Source organism: Lontra canadensis, unplaced genomic scaffold (genome assembly GCF_010015895.1).
Source record: "Lontra canadensis isolate GAN:19392208 unplaced genomic scaffold, GSC_riverotter_1.0 scaffold13, whole genome shotgun sequence".
NCBI lineage: Eukaryota > Metazoa > Chordata > Mammalia > Carnivora > Mustelidae > Lontra > Lontra canadensis.
This window is the reverse complement of record NW_022631007.1, coordinates 28,751,525-28,767,730: the sequence shown is the minus strand read 5'-3', so window position 1 is coordinate 28,767,730 and position 16,206 is coordinate 28,751,525. Positions and strand designations below refer to the sequence as shown.

Sequence of the window (16,206 nt, the reverse complement as noted above, 5' to 3'; positions counted from 1 at the left end):
GTAATACGTTATGGTGTTTTTGTATTTGAAATAAGCTAGAATAGGATCCGGGTTAACATTTGGATGCTGGATGTCTCCTTTTTAAGAACACATCACTGATGTTAAATGCGTGATGCCTGTAATTTAAATGTCCAGGCTTGATAGGTTTATCTTTAGGGTGGGGGGCAGAGGGAGCTAGAGAATCTCAAGCAGACTCCCTGCTGAATACGAAGCCCAGTGCAGGGCTCCATCCCAGGACCCAGAGATCATGACCTGAGCTGCAGTCGAGAGTCAACCACTTTAACTGACTGAGCCACCCAGACACCTGTATTTTTGCTAAAGTTTTGAGTATCACGTTGAAGCTTCCCCTTTCTTCCAGCTCAGGTCTGCTGTCAGTCATAATGAGCCTGTAGGAGGATGGGAGCTTCATTAGTTTCTTTCCTACTTCCCAAAGTTATGTTTTTCTTGCTCTGCTGTCCGCTGGGTAGCTATGATTTCTTACACTCCCCCCTGGAAACGGTATGGGGGGATGGGAAAGTTTGTTGACCTGACAGTGACATAATCTGATATTGATTTCTCTGGCCACAGAGGTGATGCTCTTCCTCTTTTCAGAGATCTGTTATACCACCACCCCAATTGATCTTTTTCCTGTGTTTCCTTGAAACTAGTGAGCATATGCCTCAGCTCCACATAGTCTGAGGGTCTGTCCTCAGGCCCTTTCTGCTGGGACCTCGTTGCCCTTCAAGGCAGCCTCTCTGGAAGGATACAACACAGCCCTGGCCAGTTCCCCCTTGCATGGCCCACCTACAATCTACATTTGGCAAATGTCTGGGAGAAGTAGGTACTTACCGGCCACACTTAGAGGCCCCTTCAACCAGCCTTTCCCCTGTTAGACTTCTCAGGCTGAAGTCAGACATCGGTCATTGTACCCACCCAGCTGCTCGGGACCCAGTGCAAGCCTCCTGAGTGGTCTGTTCAAGCCCTTCTCGCTTGCCTGGTGGTGATAGGGAAGCAGCCCATAGGGAGAGACGCAGAACACACCGGCATTCCTCTCCACATGCATGTCCATTCGCAGCCTCTCCAGGCTCTCGTAGACAGCGGGAGATGGGTGGTCAGCATAGCGTCCCAAACCAGGTCTCAGCCGCCTCTCTTGAGGTGGTCTGGAATGGGGGTGTGTCAGCCATTGTTTTGTGGCCTCTGCTGAAACAAGGTTAGAAAGAGGGCTGTTTAACAACCTGTTACAAATGCAGAGGTCTTACTTAAAGCGGTCGTGAGAGCACTTACCGAGGCATCCTCCACGTGCAGCTCAGTCTAGTAAACGTCCCCCGTTCTGAAGAACCCTTTACACAGCGTTTGGTCAGTGCTAGACTGGGTGGACTCGGGCCCTCCCCGACGTGTCCGCGTGTGCTCTGAAAGCCACCTTCCTGTGGCCTGACCACGAGCACTGTGCAGAGACTTCCTGAGGAGACTTGGGACGGTAAATTGGCTAGGAAAAACGATCCCCTTTCTACATGGTCAGTAGGGCAGGAGCGGTGCCCATGTTCAGAGATGCTGGCAGTGTGCCAATGTCCTGCACTCGGTGAATTTCTTTAGGTCGCTGTAGAACAACTGAGTTTCCCGGGTGTGATTTCTTTTTTATTATATCATTAAAGTTACAAAAGCTATTTTAAATGCTAGAGGGTCCGTTGTTCTATACCATGACACCGTGGGTTTGAGGCTCTGGAATGGACTTAACCTCTTCATACTATCCAGATAAAGGAGTGCCTGGCCCGTACTTTCTGTGGAGACGGTTTTTAATTATCTTTTTTTTTTTTTTAAAGACCTTATTTATCCATTTGACAGAGATCACAAGCAGACAGAGAGGCAGGCAGAGAGAGAGGTAGGGAAGCAGGCTCCCTGCTGAGCAGAGAGCCCTATGCGGGGCTCGACCCCAGGACCCCAGGATCATGACCTGAGCTGAAGGCAGAGGCCTCAACCCACTGAGCCACCCAGGCGCCCCTGTGGAGACAGTTTTTAAAAGAAGTTCAGGTCTGGCCCCCATGTTGAGTGATAAGGGATCCATTGCTATCCACTTTTTTGCTTAGTGAATTAAACAGGATACTGCATACAGGTCTGAGCATTCACACTGCCACACATTAAAGGCCTGCTTTCTTGTGAATTAGAAAAAAAAATGAACGGGTATTCTACTAAGGAAGTCAGCAGGGTGGGGGGGTGGATTGGGGTTTGGGTGAAGGAGAATACAATATTGTGTGACACATTGGCTGTCCTGGGTTGGAAAAGGATCCACAGATACTCTAAACTGAGAATTTGCAAGTGTTCTCACTTGCATTCAGCAACAGTGATTGTTTCTTATTTATGTTTTCACTTTCAGTACCTTTCTTGGTACCTGGCATAGGGTAGTTACTAAATCTTTATTTTGTGAATGACCAGAGAAGCCCAACTCAGCGAGAGAAAAACTTTCTTCCCAGCTTGAGCAGATAGTGAGAATTAAGAATGGGACATTTAGAAGTTGTATTTATTGAGCTCTGTCCGTAGAATACCCTGAAGATACTTACCAAAATGTTTTCCTAAAGGCTCAAGGCCATGCCTCTTGATGTTAACTTGGCCTCGTTTCACATTGTTTGTTTTTAGAGCACAAGACTCAGAATCTATAAAAAGAGCAAAACTCAGATATTAAGCTAAAAGGACTTAAAACACAAGTCAACACTGGTAATACCTGTTAATAGAATGACTTCTATAGGCCTTTCAGCAGTGCCTCTTAAGGCCTGCTGGGAGTCAGCGGATCGTCGTATGCTATTTGCCTGGTGGTAAGCCCCACACATTTCTTTCCGGTAAATAGGCAGTCAGACGAGCAGGACTTTAATCCCCCTTCCACACAGAGTCTGCCGCGATTTAGGCCGTTTGCATTCACATGCCTGTAAGCAGCTATCGGCTGCGTGGTGAACCTATTCAGTACAAGAGAAAACAGATGTCTGGTCTTCCTGCCAAGTCCCTTTCTTGCATTTTAGGAACCATTCCACATGCACAGGGAGGTTTTTGTTAATTTCTTTCAGATGATGACTGAGTGCTTTACACCACGCGGGACCTCTGAGCCCTGCTTTTCTACTCAAGTGAACGTTAGTGGCCATTTATCCATCTCACGGCCAATGTGGGAGCTAGTTTTCCACTTGTTAGAGAAGCCATTGAACCTTTTCCATGCCTAAGGATGGATATAAAGAGGGCTGTTGGCCCCATTTTATGTTTGGCCACCTATAATTTACAGAATAATTGTTTTTTGAGACATAACATTGTGTGTAATAAAACAGAGTTATGGTTGTCACTGATTTTAAAGAAACTAAATTACCCTCCTTCGAGAACCACCCCCCACTTACTACAACTATTATATAATCCATTCTCTATGAATGTATGGCAATTAGATGACACAGACACTTTGGGGATGAGATATTTTTGTGGCCAGTGCTGCCAGCTTGGAGTTTCTTCTCCTTTCTTTCTTTTTTCTTTTTTAATTATTACAGCTTTGTGGTCGATGTTTGCAGGATAAGTTGACCATTTGATAAGAAGAATAAATAGCATTAACTTTAAAGGTCATCCCAAGTGAAAAACCCTCATTGACTGAGTTGTTGCTGTTGAAAAAAAATGCATGAAAGTCACAGGAAATATTTACTCATGTTTAGTCCACTTTGGCTATCAAAGAATGGGTTAAGATCTCAATTTCTTTCTGGATTCTGATTTTAGTACTTATTTTTTTCTTCATCAGTAAACTTTCAAGCTGAATCGGGACTTTAAAGAATGTAACATTTTATTAATATTTTAATTATACAAGCAACTAAAACACAGATTTAAAAAGTAGTTTGTACCTACATTGTTAACCCTTGTAAAAATACTTCACATATGACAAATTTCCTCTGAACGTTCTTGAATATTAGTCATTTAATGGTTATAGTTGTAACTTAAAACCCCACAATATTTATGGTATATGTTTCTTCCGTGACATTTTTTATGCCGTATCTTTGTCCAAGGAGGGTTTTAACACTTTTTAATTAGGGGGTTCCCAGCTTTATTCTGAATCTGACTAAGCATGATTCAGAGATTTTTCTCATAAGATAGGCTTGATGATATCATTTCCTTGCTTCCATGCCTCTGAAAGCTCCCCTCGTTCGCCAGGCTGTGGCTTTCTAACTACAGTCGGTGGACAACAGTTCTTCCTCCAGCTCCCCCTCACCCACCAGAGTACATGAAATCACAGGATATGCCTGGCTTCTCTCCCTCAAGTTATCATTATTACTTGGAAGTCTGTGGTCAGAAACAGCGCTTCCATATTAAAACAAACCTAAATAGCAAGTACATTGCAAAATTTACATGATTTTTTTTTCTTTTTCTTTTTTTCTTTTTTTTAAGATAAAGCACAAGACTTCCCAAAAAAACTGCACTCTGTAAAGCTACTTTGGCCTTTGCCTGCCAACTCCTCAGTATTCATGGTCCTACTTGCTGTTAGCAAGGCTTCAGTGGAAAAGTTTAGCAGCAGGGACTGACAAAATAGAATCCAACTCCTGAGAGATACCCTTTCACAATCTGGTTTCAGCCTCATGACTTCTGTTTGTTTCTAAAGTCTGAACTCCATGCCATGCCCTCTGAAAACTCTTCCCTGCCCTTCTCAAGACAAGCTCCCCCATCTCTCCTCCCATTGTGACTTGTACCCTCCTCTGTCCTAAGCACTTACTGCATGTGTTTCTATCTCCCCTATTTAACTAAGCCGCTGCAGGACGTACTGGAGTCCAGGGGATTTTATGCGAGTCTGGGATGTGTGAGATGCCCTGTAAATCTCATTTGACCTTATGAGGCTACAGGGCTCCTCCACGCCTACTCTCAGAGGGAAAGGACTCCGTGTGTACTGGCCAGTCAAGGACCAGACTTCCACAGGAACAAATAGAGTCTTCCGTACTGTAGGAAATCGTTGGGGACTTGGGAGGGTAGAGCTGACATGAGATGACTAATCAAGGAGCTGTGCCATTAATCAGGCTAATTTGGTAGAGGTAGTGAGTGAAATGGAGATAAGGAGAGATTTTATCTCTCACCCTACATCAGGAGCACTTGAAAACTTTAATACCTCAGACCATTTTGCTTTTCTTTATATTTTCAAACACGTTATCTGTTACTGTTTTGATTTATTAAATCAGTTTCCAATTTTTATACATTAAAGGTATAAAGATGGGTTTTGTTCAGCATAAGGTAATCAGCTGTTCCACATTGAACAGATCTCATTTCAGCTAAAAGCAAAGATGGTTACCATTTTGTTTAGTCTGTGAAGGGTTAATGAGGTTAAGTATCTGGCTTACTATTGAACATTTGAAAAATTATTTTCTTGGGTATCCCCCTCCCCTGCCACACCCAGGACACCTGGGCCTGGAGCCTCTGCTGTACCCCTTTGGTATTGGCCTGGTGATGTGCTGCTGCCCTCTGTCAGAAGTCAGAAGCAGGAGGTCAGAGGGACAGTACTTTTTGCCCATAGTTTCTCTGGGTTTGATATCTCGAATGCTTGGAAATACCAAGGCATTTGTCATTTCCTAGGATACCAGGCTGTTATTTTAAATCTTACCAGGTAAGTATAGTATGAAAGGTCAATATGCACTTTTACTTGCAGATTATATAAAAGGACAGATTTCATCTCAGGTTTAATTAACAACAGGATAAATTTGAAAGTAGAGACTTTGTACAATTCAAATACGCATATGCCTCTCATATATTTTTAAAGTACTGTGCATTTTGAAAATCTAAAATATAATGAGTGTGCTGTTCTGTTGCCTAATGCTGAAACCTCAGTTAATGACTTTACTAATAGTGCTTATTAAAAATCATAAGCCTGCGTAGCTCAATATGTAAAGGTATAGATGGTTAATAAGATGAAAAGAAAGCCTGATTTAAGACTATTCTAATCTTCACAATTGCAGAAGTGAATTTTGACTTGGTCAGAAAATATTCCACTTGTCATATATGTTTTTTCTCTGATGCTTTAACACTGTACTCTCAGTAAATGTGCATAGCAGTTACTGGTTCTCAGAGAATTCAGTTGCATATCTTTGGTTTCAGCTGATTCTGTCTCCCCAAAGGAAAGGTGACTGGGAGTGATCTAATTAATTATTGCTTCTGGAACTTTTATATGCGTATGACTTACCTGGAAATCTGATTAAAATGCAGCTTCTGACTGGGTCGGTTGGTCTGGCACTGCTGGCCCTGGATCATTCTTTGAGTAGCAAGGATTTACTACCCTCCCCCACCTACTCCTGAGTTCACCCTTCTGCTGATTCTAAAGTTTGCTCTGCCTAGAGTTTATCATTTTATATGGCTTTGAGTTCACTTGTTTTTGTTCATTTCGGGGTTCTCCTCTCCGCATGGGTGATCAGAGCTCTGAAGTGAGTAGTAAGGACCTGCCATGGAGCAGAGGGGAACTGGGACAGAGCCCCGCTGGACTTGAGATGACTTGGTCCAGAATCCGTTGTGTGTCTCTGGATTGAACTATTGACAGTAATAGCCTTCTGTGTAATCGTGTGCCTGAAATGGACTCCTAAAAATAGTCGCAGAGGAGAGATTGGTTATTTTGGGAGTGCTGCAAACAGCTGAGAGTGTGGCTTCATGAGGGCACTCTCTCCAGCTCCCCGGCACGGGCCAGCAGTGGCACCTCCAAATCGGCTGAGAAGGGCTTGGCAGAATCATGCCCGACCTGCACAGATTGCCCAAGCTTCGGACGCTGTTTTCAAGTGTGCAAGGTGACTTGGGTGTTCTGTAGCTGCCACGCTTGCTCTGGTAGCACTCTGAAGGGACCTGAGCCAAGAGAGTGGCTCAAAGTAGGTGTGTTAACATCCGTATTTCAACTTAGTTGGAAATTAATGGCTAATTCTCTGTTCTGTTTTAGCAACAGGAACAAGATCCTACTAACCTATATATTTCTAATCTGCCACTGTCCATGGATGAGCAAGAACTTGAAAATATGCTCAAACCATTTGGACAAGTTATTTCTACAAGGATACTACGGGATTCCAGTGGCACAAGTCGAGGTGTTGGCTTTGCTAGGTAAGCATGCTGCTTTAGCTTTACTATGGCAATGATGAGAGCTTGGCCAAGTTTCCTGTAAAACTAAAGTTGAGCAAGAAGAGAGAATTTAAGCCAGGGTTATGGGAACCAGTTGCACCATGAATTTAAATGTGTAAATATTGGTTTGTATTTTTTTTTTTCCAGATCTTTTGGAAGTTCATTAGGCTTCTTGAACCTGAATACACTAAATATTTGGTGACTCAGGGCAAGAAAATATCATATGAGCAATAGTTTTGAAAATATGTGTCCTTAATGTTTTGATGAATTAAATCAGGATGCCTGTAACTTCCTAAAAATAACCATCACAGGCTCCTGAATTTCATAAATAAATCAGTATGGCTTTTCTCATTTGATGGAAATTTGATTCATCATAAAGTCAATGAGTTAGATTATATCAAACATTCAGAAAGTAAGACAATGATAGGACACCTCTCTAACCACCAATTGCTACACCAGTTGTAACATTTTATAATTTGCTTCAGACTTTTTTTTTCTTTGTTAAGAAGCAGAATGTGACAGATCTATCTAGAGTGTCCTCACTTCTTCCAACTTAATTTTATCCCTTCCTCTCTGGAAAGGATACTTCAATATAATGGTTAATTTTGTTTCTAAAAGAAAAATCTCAAACACCAAGTGCTTTGAGTTTTGACATAGTTCTAATCTATAAGCCCATATATAAAAACTGACTTACCATTATTCAGGGACCTGTTTGGACTGTGCAGGAACAGATAATGTCTATATGTTGACTTTGATTTTGGAAGAAAAATTGCTGGTATTTTACTTTCATATACAACATCTGATATGATGACAAGCACATCTCCCAGAGACCTGGGAGATCAACAAAGGCAGCTTTGTTCACTATTTTATGCATAAGAAAGTCAAGTCAAAGAAGAGATGTTTCCGTTGTCACCAGACTGCCAAGTAATGAAGCAAGGTCTAGTACTTGGGTTCTTCTGGCTTTTAGTTGATCGCTCTTTCTTGTTAGCCCAGATAATTTTAAGACAAAACTAAAATTTCTACAAGTGGAAAGTCCCCCACAACTTGCATTTCCAGTGTACACTTAATTGTTTAAAAGGATCCAGGGAAACAATGAAAGCTCAGCACCCACTAAAAGTCATCGCCTCTGTGGGTGTTCTGAAGCAGATCAAGTAGTTTCAGTTTTGTATCCAAAGATGGAACCCAATTATATTCTGTTGCTTTTTAAAACTATTACTACCCATTAAAACCAAGATGTAACTCTCCAGGTTGTCCAGGAGTGAGGTGCATTTTGAAAAGATTATTCAGTGTTTCTTCCATTAAAAAAAATAATAATAACAAGTCAAAATAATGTAATTCCCTTGAAATGATTCTCAAGGGTTTTTAGCCACCTGCAGGTGTAGAATAAATTGTAAAGTTAGGCTCAATCCTTTAAGTACTCCTCTGAAGCCAAGAAGACAAAGAGAGTAGTACATAGCCAACTTCCCTAATTCAATTTTATACCTAGAGCTAATGTAAAAACCATATAAGGAGTATCCTGAGATTCTCATTCCTTCTTACCATGACTTCTGAGTCTCTCCTTTTGTGAATGTGTGAAAGGAAAGGCCATCTTTAAAATATTCTGGCAACGGTAAATCCACTTGTATTTTGAACTGGCATTTCTGTTTCAATTCCGTATCACGACCAGCAGAGCTATTGTGTATGGATCGCCAGTTCTCCAACAAGGAGAAAAAAGTTACACATTTGATATGCTTGATATTAAACACTCTGGATATGATTTATTTCTTGTATGATTCAGAATATCAGTTTTCATTTCATTATAGAAGTACACATAAAACAGAGAAAAGATAGGATAAGCCCACTTTTTCTGATTCACGTTTTTGCTAGGTTTCATTTGTCTCCCGTAGCCTATAAGAATGTATTCACATGCACAAAACAAAATCTGAAATTAAGAGATCTCTAAATATGTGTTTTATTTTGATGGATGAATAGGATGGAATCAACAGAGAAGTGTGAAGCCGTTATTGGTCATTTTAATGGAAAATTCATTAAGACACCACCTGGAGTTTCTGGTATGTTGTTTAAAATTTTATCAGTAATCTTTTATGTAATATATTTTAGCCCTTGTGATGTATCAAGAGCCAAAAACCCTTCATCTAGCTCTTAAAATTTATTTCCTTGGTTCTACAAATAAGACTTCAAGATGCACTTCTCCCAGACATCGAGTGTTTAAATATGAATGGGAGCCATGCCAGTGGGAGGGAGGGTGTGTCCTCTCAGGCACTTGGAAGCCCTTCCTTCTCTGATGCAGGGGCCCATCCCCAGACCTGCTTCTCCCACCACCCACCAGCCTCAATGAATCTGGCCTGCAGTCTTGTCCCTTGAGGGCCATGCTCCTCTCCACCCCAGCTCCTGCCTTTCTTTTTTTTCTTTTTTTTTTTTTTAAGATTTTATTTATTTATTTGTTAGACAGAGATCAGAAGTAGGCAGAGAGGCAGGCAGAGAGAGAGGAGGAAGCAGGCTCCCTGCTGCGCAGAGCGCTGGATGCGGGCCGGATCCCAGGACCCTGAGACCATGTCCCAAGCCTAAAGCAGAGGCCCTAACCCACTGAGCCACCCAGGCGCCCCCTGGCTCCTGCCTTTCTTGTGGAAGAGTTCAGCATGTGTTACCCTGCACCCCTTACAGAACCTGAACCTCAGTCCCTACGGCCCTTCTCTCCCCCGCCATGGTAACCACTTCCTGCCATGGCCCTGCCTGTGTTCTCATGCCCAAGAATACCACACCTCAGGAGCTTTTCATTCCCAGATCACACTGGCTCCTACTAAACCTGATCCGAAATTCAAAGGGGGTACTTCTTTACTTTCTATCCCCACCAAATCTGGTCTCCATTTTAGCAGTATCCTCACTTGTCTTATACCCCAACCCTTGGTCACACCTGCCTCACAGAATGCTAAGCCTGGATTAATTCTGCAGCAGGCCACCTTCTCAGCTCCTGTTACATCCAGGCTGTAAATGTTTCCAGCTTGACCAGACCCAACATCACTGGTCCTCACTCAGCTTTCTCATCCTTCCCCAGCTGCAGTCTCCCCTCTCAGCCTGCTCAGTTTACCCTTAACCCCCTCTCAACTCTAAGCAAATGACTTCACTTCTCACTTGATGAATAAAATTGAGATCACCAGGTGGAAACACCATCAATTTCCTGTTTCCTTCCAACAAGGAGAGAGATCAACCCAACCCCATTCTTGCCGTCCTCCTTCCCTAAAGTCTCAAGGTCAAGGGGTCCCAAGCTGTGGTCTTGATCACATACCCTCAGGACCTTGCTCTGCCAGGTATCCCCTCCCTCTCCTACAATTTCAGATGTCTTTTGCTTTTATTATTTTTTTCCCCCAACAAAGCTGAAAACCTTTATTTTCAGCAATAACAGATCTCTGGCATTACTAATTGGTAGACAAATGCAAGAAAATGCACAAATAAACAATACTAGGAACAAAAATTGTGACTGTGACTATAATAGACTTTTTTTTTTAAGTCACAGAACACAGTGAACAAAACTATGAACTACTTTATGCCAGTACATTTTAAATTTCAATAATTTACTAGAAAAATCTATCCATTTGTGTTTGAGACCATTCAGGTCTCTTTGATCTTGAAACTAAAACTAAAACCCTGTGTTCCTCTCTAGCCCCTTCTCATGTAACCCTTTTAAAAGCGTTATCCCCATTTCTGTTTTCCGTTCACACCTCACCCTCCCCTGCATGACTTCTCCTCGTTGTGTCTCACGTGGTAAACCGTATTAGTCTGCTGAGCTGTTGTGACAAAGTATCAAACTGGGGGGCTTAGACCATGGAAATACCGTTGTCTCAGTTCTGGACACTCGAAGTCTAAGATTATGGTGTTGGCAGGATGGAGAGAGACTGTTCCAGGCCTCCCTCCGTCCTTGGCTTGTAGATGAGCATCATCTCCCTGTGTTTCTTCACGCCATCTTCCGTCTGCACATGTCTGTCTCCATATCCATCTTTCCCTTTTTTTACAAGGACACCCATTGTTTGATTGGGGCCCACACTAATGACCTCTTTTTAACTTTAAAGACCCTATTTGTAAATAAGGTCCTCTTCTGTCATTATGAGTTACTGAGAGTTAGGATCTCAGCTGTTTTGGGGAGGTGTGGGGATAGTGGGGACACAATTCAACTAACACTTACCTCCTGGTTATCCCAATTTGGAGGCTTCCCTTTCTTTCGGATACTGTCTGGTGTACTAGATACTGCCGGCCCCTTACCCATCTCTGAAACATGTCCTCCTTTGACCTCTGCGTCACCTGTTTTCTTCCCGTCCTGCGTTAATTTCTTCTCCTCTATTGGCTTGTTTCTTCTATCTACTCCTTAACTGTTGCTATTTCCCTGAATCCCACTTCTGGCTCACAGTTCTAGTATAGATGTATATTCTAAGGTTTCCAGTAGTATGTACAACTCAGAGATACCGTCTCCCAACCTGGTTTTGCCCTGAGCATCAGGCTGCCTGGTCTCAGTCACCATACGTCCATCGTCTCCAAAGCAAAACTAGCGCCCCCCCGCTCCACCGCATCTAATCCTGCTCCTCTTCCAGTTGTCCTTTTCTTAGTTAGTGGGACCAGTACCCAACCAAGCACTCAAACTGGAAGTGCAGGCCAGATCACCCTGGGCTCCCTCTTCCCCTCCCTCCCTCCATCATGCAAGTCCTTACATTTTTTCCTCTTGATAATTTGTAGACCAACCCGTCTCCCCACCATTCCTCCTACCACAGCCTAGCTTAGCCCCAGATCTCTCACTGAGGCCATTACGGCCGGCTCATAATTGCCTGCCTGATCACTAGCCTTTCCTCTCCAGATACTTGCCCTGACTGTGGCCAGAGAGTTTGATGAAATGTAGACGTCTGTGTCACTTTCCTGCTCCAAGTCCCCTCCTCCCATAAAGGAAAAAGCCCAGGCTCCTGGAAATGATATTGAAGGCCAGAAGCGAAAGGCCTCTTGCCTCCTTCTTCAGTCCTGTTTCCTTCTGTTCTCTGCCTCATGGTGTGTCCTCCTCCAGGATCAAACTACAAATATATTCCAAGCACACCGTGCTCTCCATTCCTCCCTGATTTCTCTCCTTTGGTTTCCAGCTTAGTGCCCTTCAGTTCCCTTTAACCCAGCTCTCCAGTCCTCGACCTCCAAGACTGGGTTCCAGGCTTGCTCCCCTGCCAGAGCCTCCCCTGGCCCAGTCGGTCTGTGCGCACAGCACCCTGAGGACTCTAGCCTGTGTCCCAGCACCTATGGCCACGTGGGTCACTTAACTCAACCGGGGGCTCCTTAAAGGCAGAAATTGTTTCCCATCTTGCTGTTTTCATCCTAGTGCAATACGTCAGCCGTACTAAGCAATGATAAACGTTTTTGGGTTTTGTATAAACTTTACTCCACTATTCCCCCAGACAGTACTACATGTTCACACGCTAGCAGGCTAGCGGCTGACCACAGACCAGAAGACATTTCCGTTTTCCCCCATGCGCCAGGCTGCGCGTGGGTGACTGGTGTTCGGTATTTGTTCTACTGTAGTTCCAGGGTTTCATCCTTCACTGGATGGCTGGGGGTTATGATCGGAGACTTACTGTAATTCTCTGTACCCAGCTGAGACTCATGGCATAGAGGAACCCGTTTGTAAGTATATCCAACTCCACAGCCCACGCTTCATCTCGGACTGCTAAGCCCACGCAGGATTTGCCAGGCTGCATGTGACCATGAACTGCCTGCAGGCGTGAGTCTGGATCATCCCATCCAAGACCGGGAAGTGCACTGTTCCATGGAAGCCAACCTTGTGCGAGAGCTTTCTTTTTGTTTCTTAAGTTGGTTTTGTTTTCCTGTCAACAGCACTTGAGTTGAAGGAAAATAGCGATGTCTTTACTCTCCAACCAAGTAAAGACAAGAGAGAAATTTACTACGTGGGAGCTTTCTGTCAGACCGACACTGTGGGGCCTTCTGCAGTTAACACATGTGCACACCTGACTCCTGGTGTCCTCCTCACTTCCCCGTGTCATCCGTGTCGGGACCCCGTGGTGTTAGTCCCTCAGAAGGGCTGCTCGGCCACCGCAGCCCAAGTGAAAAACTGTCACCTGAAAGGAAATATTTATGTGTTTAGAGAACTTTTGTCCCTTGGCTTTCTCAGCTCATTTTTGTGGACAGCGGGGAAAGTTCAAGGAGGAGAAACATCCCCACACACAGTCGTTTTGATTGTGTCAGTCTGAGATGCAATAAGATCTGCCCGTTTCCTGAATGAAGTAGATCTCAGGGTGTCACAGATCGAGTCGAACAGTTTCCTTTTTTCTCCAAAGGCTTTCATGGTTGATTCATGTAACTGTTTGCTTTGAAGTAGGTGGAAAGACTGTTGGTCATACCTATTCAAGGGAAAGAAGACGTTGGTTTCCAAACCCCACGTAAAGGACTGTAGGATTCTCTGTACCTTTGCAACTAGTAGAGAACAGTTTCTTCCAAGTTGTGCCAAGTGACGGCTATAAGAAAGAGTCCTTCTGCCTCGAGAATCTCTGCTTGGGGCCGTGCAGTCGGGCCGTTCTCTTTGTTCTGAACCAGAACTTAATTTTGTGCCGTTTTCTAATGTTTCATGATTTCGTCTGTGTATTAGTCTTGTTCCCAGCTAGACTGCAAGTTCTTTGGCAGTGCAGACTGTTTGATTTTTCATTTTGTGCTAGGCACAGAAAGCTCGTGCTTCACCCCAGAACAACAGAGGTTACCAAAGAGCATTTTTCATGGAGGCTCGTCACAATAATCATGGCTATTTTGAGAGTTTTTCTGGATACTTCCTTGCATATAAGCAAGTTTGGACCACCTTTCGGCCGGGGTTTGAAATGTATAATGCAGGCCTTGGAAGCACGCTGTTGCAGAGAACTCCACTTTTCCCCAGGATAAGTCCCAAGCGGATTTGGGAACCAAAACAGAATTTGAAATGGTCTTCAGCTTCTCTGGATGTCCCCCTCCCCTTTTTGTGTACACCTAATAGGATAATTTTCTTTAACCAGCCTGCTGATGAGATGCCGCGCTCTCCAATTACCTGACTGGTGACTCCACACCATAGGTTTCTTCATGGAATGTGTATAATAGTATTTTCAGTAGAACCAGATGAAAAAAGTACCGTCAGGCCAGGGTCACTTGAATGAACCTCCACTTTAAATATGTAGGTTCGTTTCCAAGCAGACGTAACGTTTCATAAATGCAGTCAGAGGATGGTCTTGTCAACAAGGTGCGCTGTGTAGCTGGCCTAATCAGAATCATCCAGGATGGTTTCCGTCAGAGTGCTCAGATTCTTGCAGGACTGGCAATTTGCCTGTGACATTGAAGCCGAGAACAGAAGAGAAACCCACATTAGAAACAACTCCCCAAAAAGATACTTTATGAAATTTAACATACTGAACGGTGAACTCATCTTCACTGGAATAATCTTAAGAAAGCCTCTCAGTGGCTGAGCAGGAGATGTCACATCTCGTGGGCCACCCACCCTCTTGCCAACATGCTCTTTTCATTCCAGAGCAGAGCAGCTGGGTTTCCCCCGCTGCCAAACACACCCATCGTGTCCTGGGGCCCAGTACGTAATGTCATAGGTGCTTATAAAAGCTCTCTGAAAATCCACATCAGTTTCTCATCGAATCTGTTTTCTGAAATTGCTTTTTTAAAAAATCTTGTGCTTTTGTGCCTGATGTTACCATGTCTTCAAAGAGGCTGTTCTTCTAAGCAGGATCTTCCTTAAATATACATAATGGGTTGTGTTGGGAAAAAAACTACCCATGAGGCCATTCCTTGTATCTTTTCCCATCTAACCTCTCATTTTTTTCCATGAAAATGTGGATGTATTGTCCTTTATTTGGATTTATCTGGGTCTTTATCTTGCTTTTTTTTTTTTTAAGATTTTATTTATTTATTTTACAGAGAGCGAGAGAGGGAACACAAGCAGGAGGAGTAGGAGAGGTAGAAGCAGGCTTTTTCCTGAGCACAGAGCCCAACGTGGGGCTTGATCCCAGGACCCCAGGATCATGACCTGACCTGAAGGCAGACATTTAACAACTGAGCCACCCAGGCACCCCTTTTGTCTTGGTTTTGAGTGCCAGCTGGTTTGCAGTAAATCAGATTTGCTTGGAAGGTCCCCAGTCAGGGTAAAAGAACCAGTGACTACTCCGTAAGACAATCTAGGTGAATTCCATAGAGGTTTAAAATAACTTAATATTTGCTTGATAGAAATTCTGTTATGGAGAAATAGTAGAGTGGTGGTTTCCCACACAGTGAATGATAGTAACAAGGGATGGGAAGTTATAGTTCGTTAGAACAGATGTTCTAACTCATGGTCATGATTCAGGGTTTCTTCTAAAAAAATGACTCTTCCTATACCTGCCTGAAAGAGAGAACAATCTCTGAGAAGACTAGTTAATCACATTGGCATGTTAGCTGGAACTGTCCTAGAGCTGCTTGCCCTGTGCCTGCTGTTTTTGCCTATGCAGGAGACAGGCATGGGTGGACACACGCGTGTGCATGCACGCGCACGCACACACACATACACGTAGACAAAGTGCACATGTGTGTTCAGTGTTACAGGAGGCAGTGGGATTACCCATCTTTCTATACCTCTGACATTCGTAGAGCTCGAATAAGTTCCTATGTGCTAAGGACAGACAATTTTTAAAAGAAAATGTGTCTCATCAGCGATCTGTGAGTCGTTAGATTCTCAGTATTGCGCTGGTACCATTCTGCCAGAGCCCAAAGCTTCGTCTGTCGTGGAGGACCACCAGTGAAGCACGTAACTGCTAGCAAGCTCTGGCCAAAGACCTCCGCTTGTTTGACATCTGTTTTCTGTGTTACTCGGACTTTGCAGACTGGGTATATGCCCAGCAAGGCTTGAAAACTACTCTTGCCCCTGTTTTCTAACTCTCTGTCCATAGGTGATATTATTAGGGCATTGTCCAAAGCCAGGAAGCAGAAAAGGTCATGTTTAGAGGAAAAATTGACTCTAGCAAAAAAACTGGAAATCTTTCAAGGGTGTTTATTGGCCATGTTGTTCCTTGAACATTTCTCTTAAAGCATGGTTCCTCTGTTTTTAAAAAAAAAAAAAAAAATGGCAGCTCTAGGATAAAAGAAACGCTTGAAGACATG

The 16,206-nt window shown here is 43.5% G+C and overlaps 1 protein-coding gene across 11 annotated transcripts in view; it reads left to right on the top strand.

The window, feature by feature from the left end:
• RBMS1 (RNA binding motif single stranded interacting protein 1) overlaps window positions 1-16,206 on the top strand; it is a 207,536-nt gene that overhangs the window by 172,975 nt on the left and 18,355 nt on the right. For all 11 annotated transcript variants that reach the window (XM_032857930.1, XM_032857935.1, XM_032857932.1 and 8 more), the window contains exons 5-6: window positions 6,890-7,047; window positions 9,037-9,116. In XM_032857930.1, coding sequence (XP_032713821.1) covers window positions 6,890-7,047; window positions 9,037-9,116 — 238 coding nt within the window. The remainder of the gene's footprint in view (window positions 1-6,889; window positions 7,048-9,036; window positions 9,117-16,206) is intronic.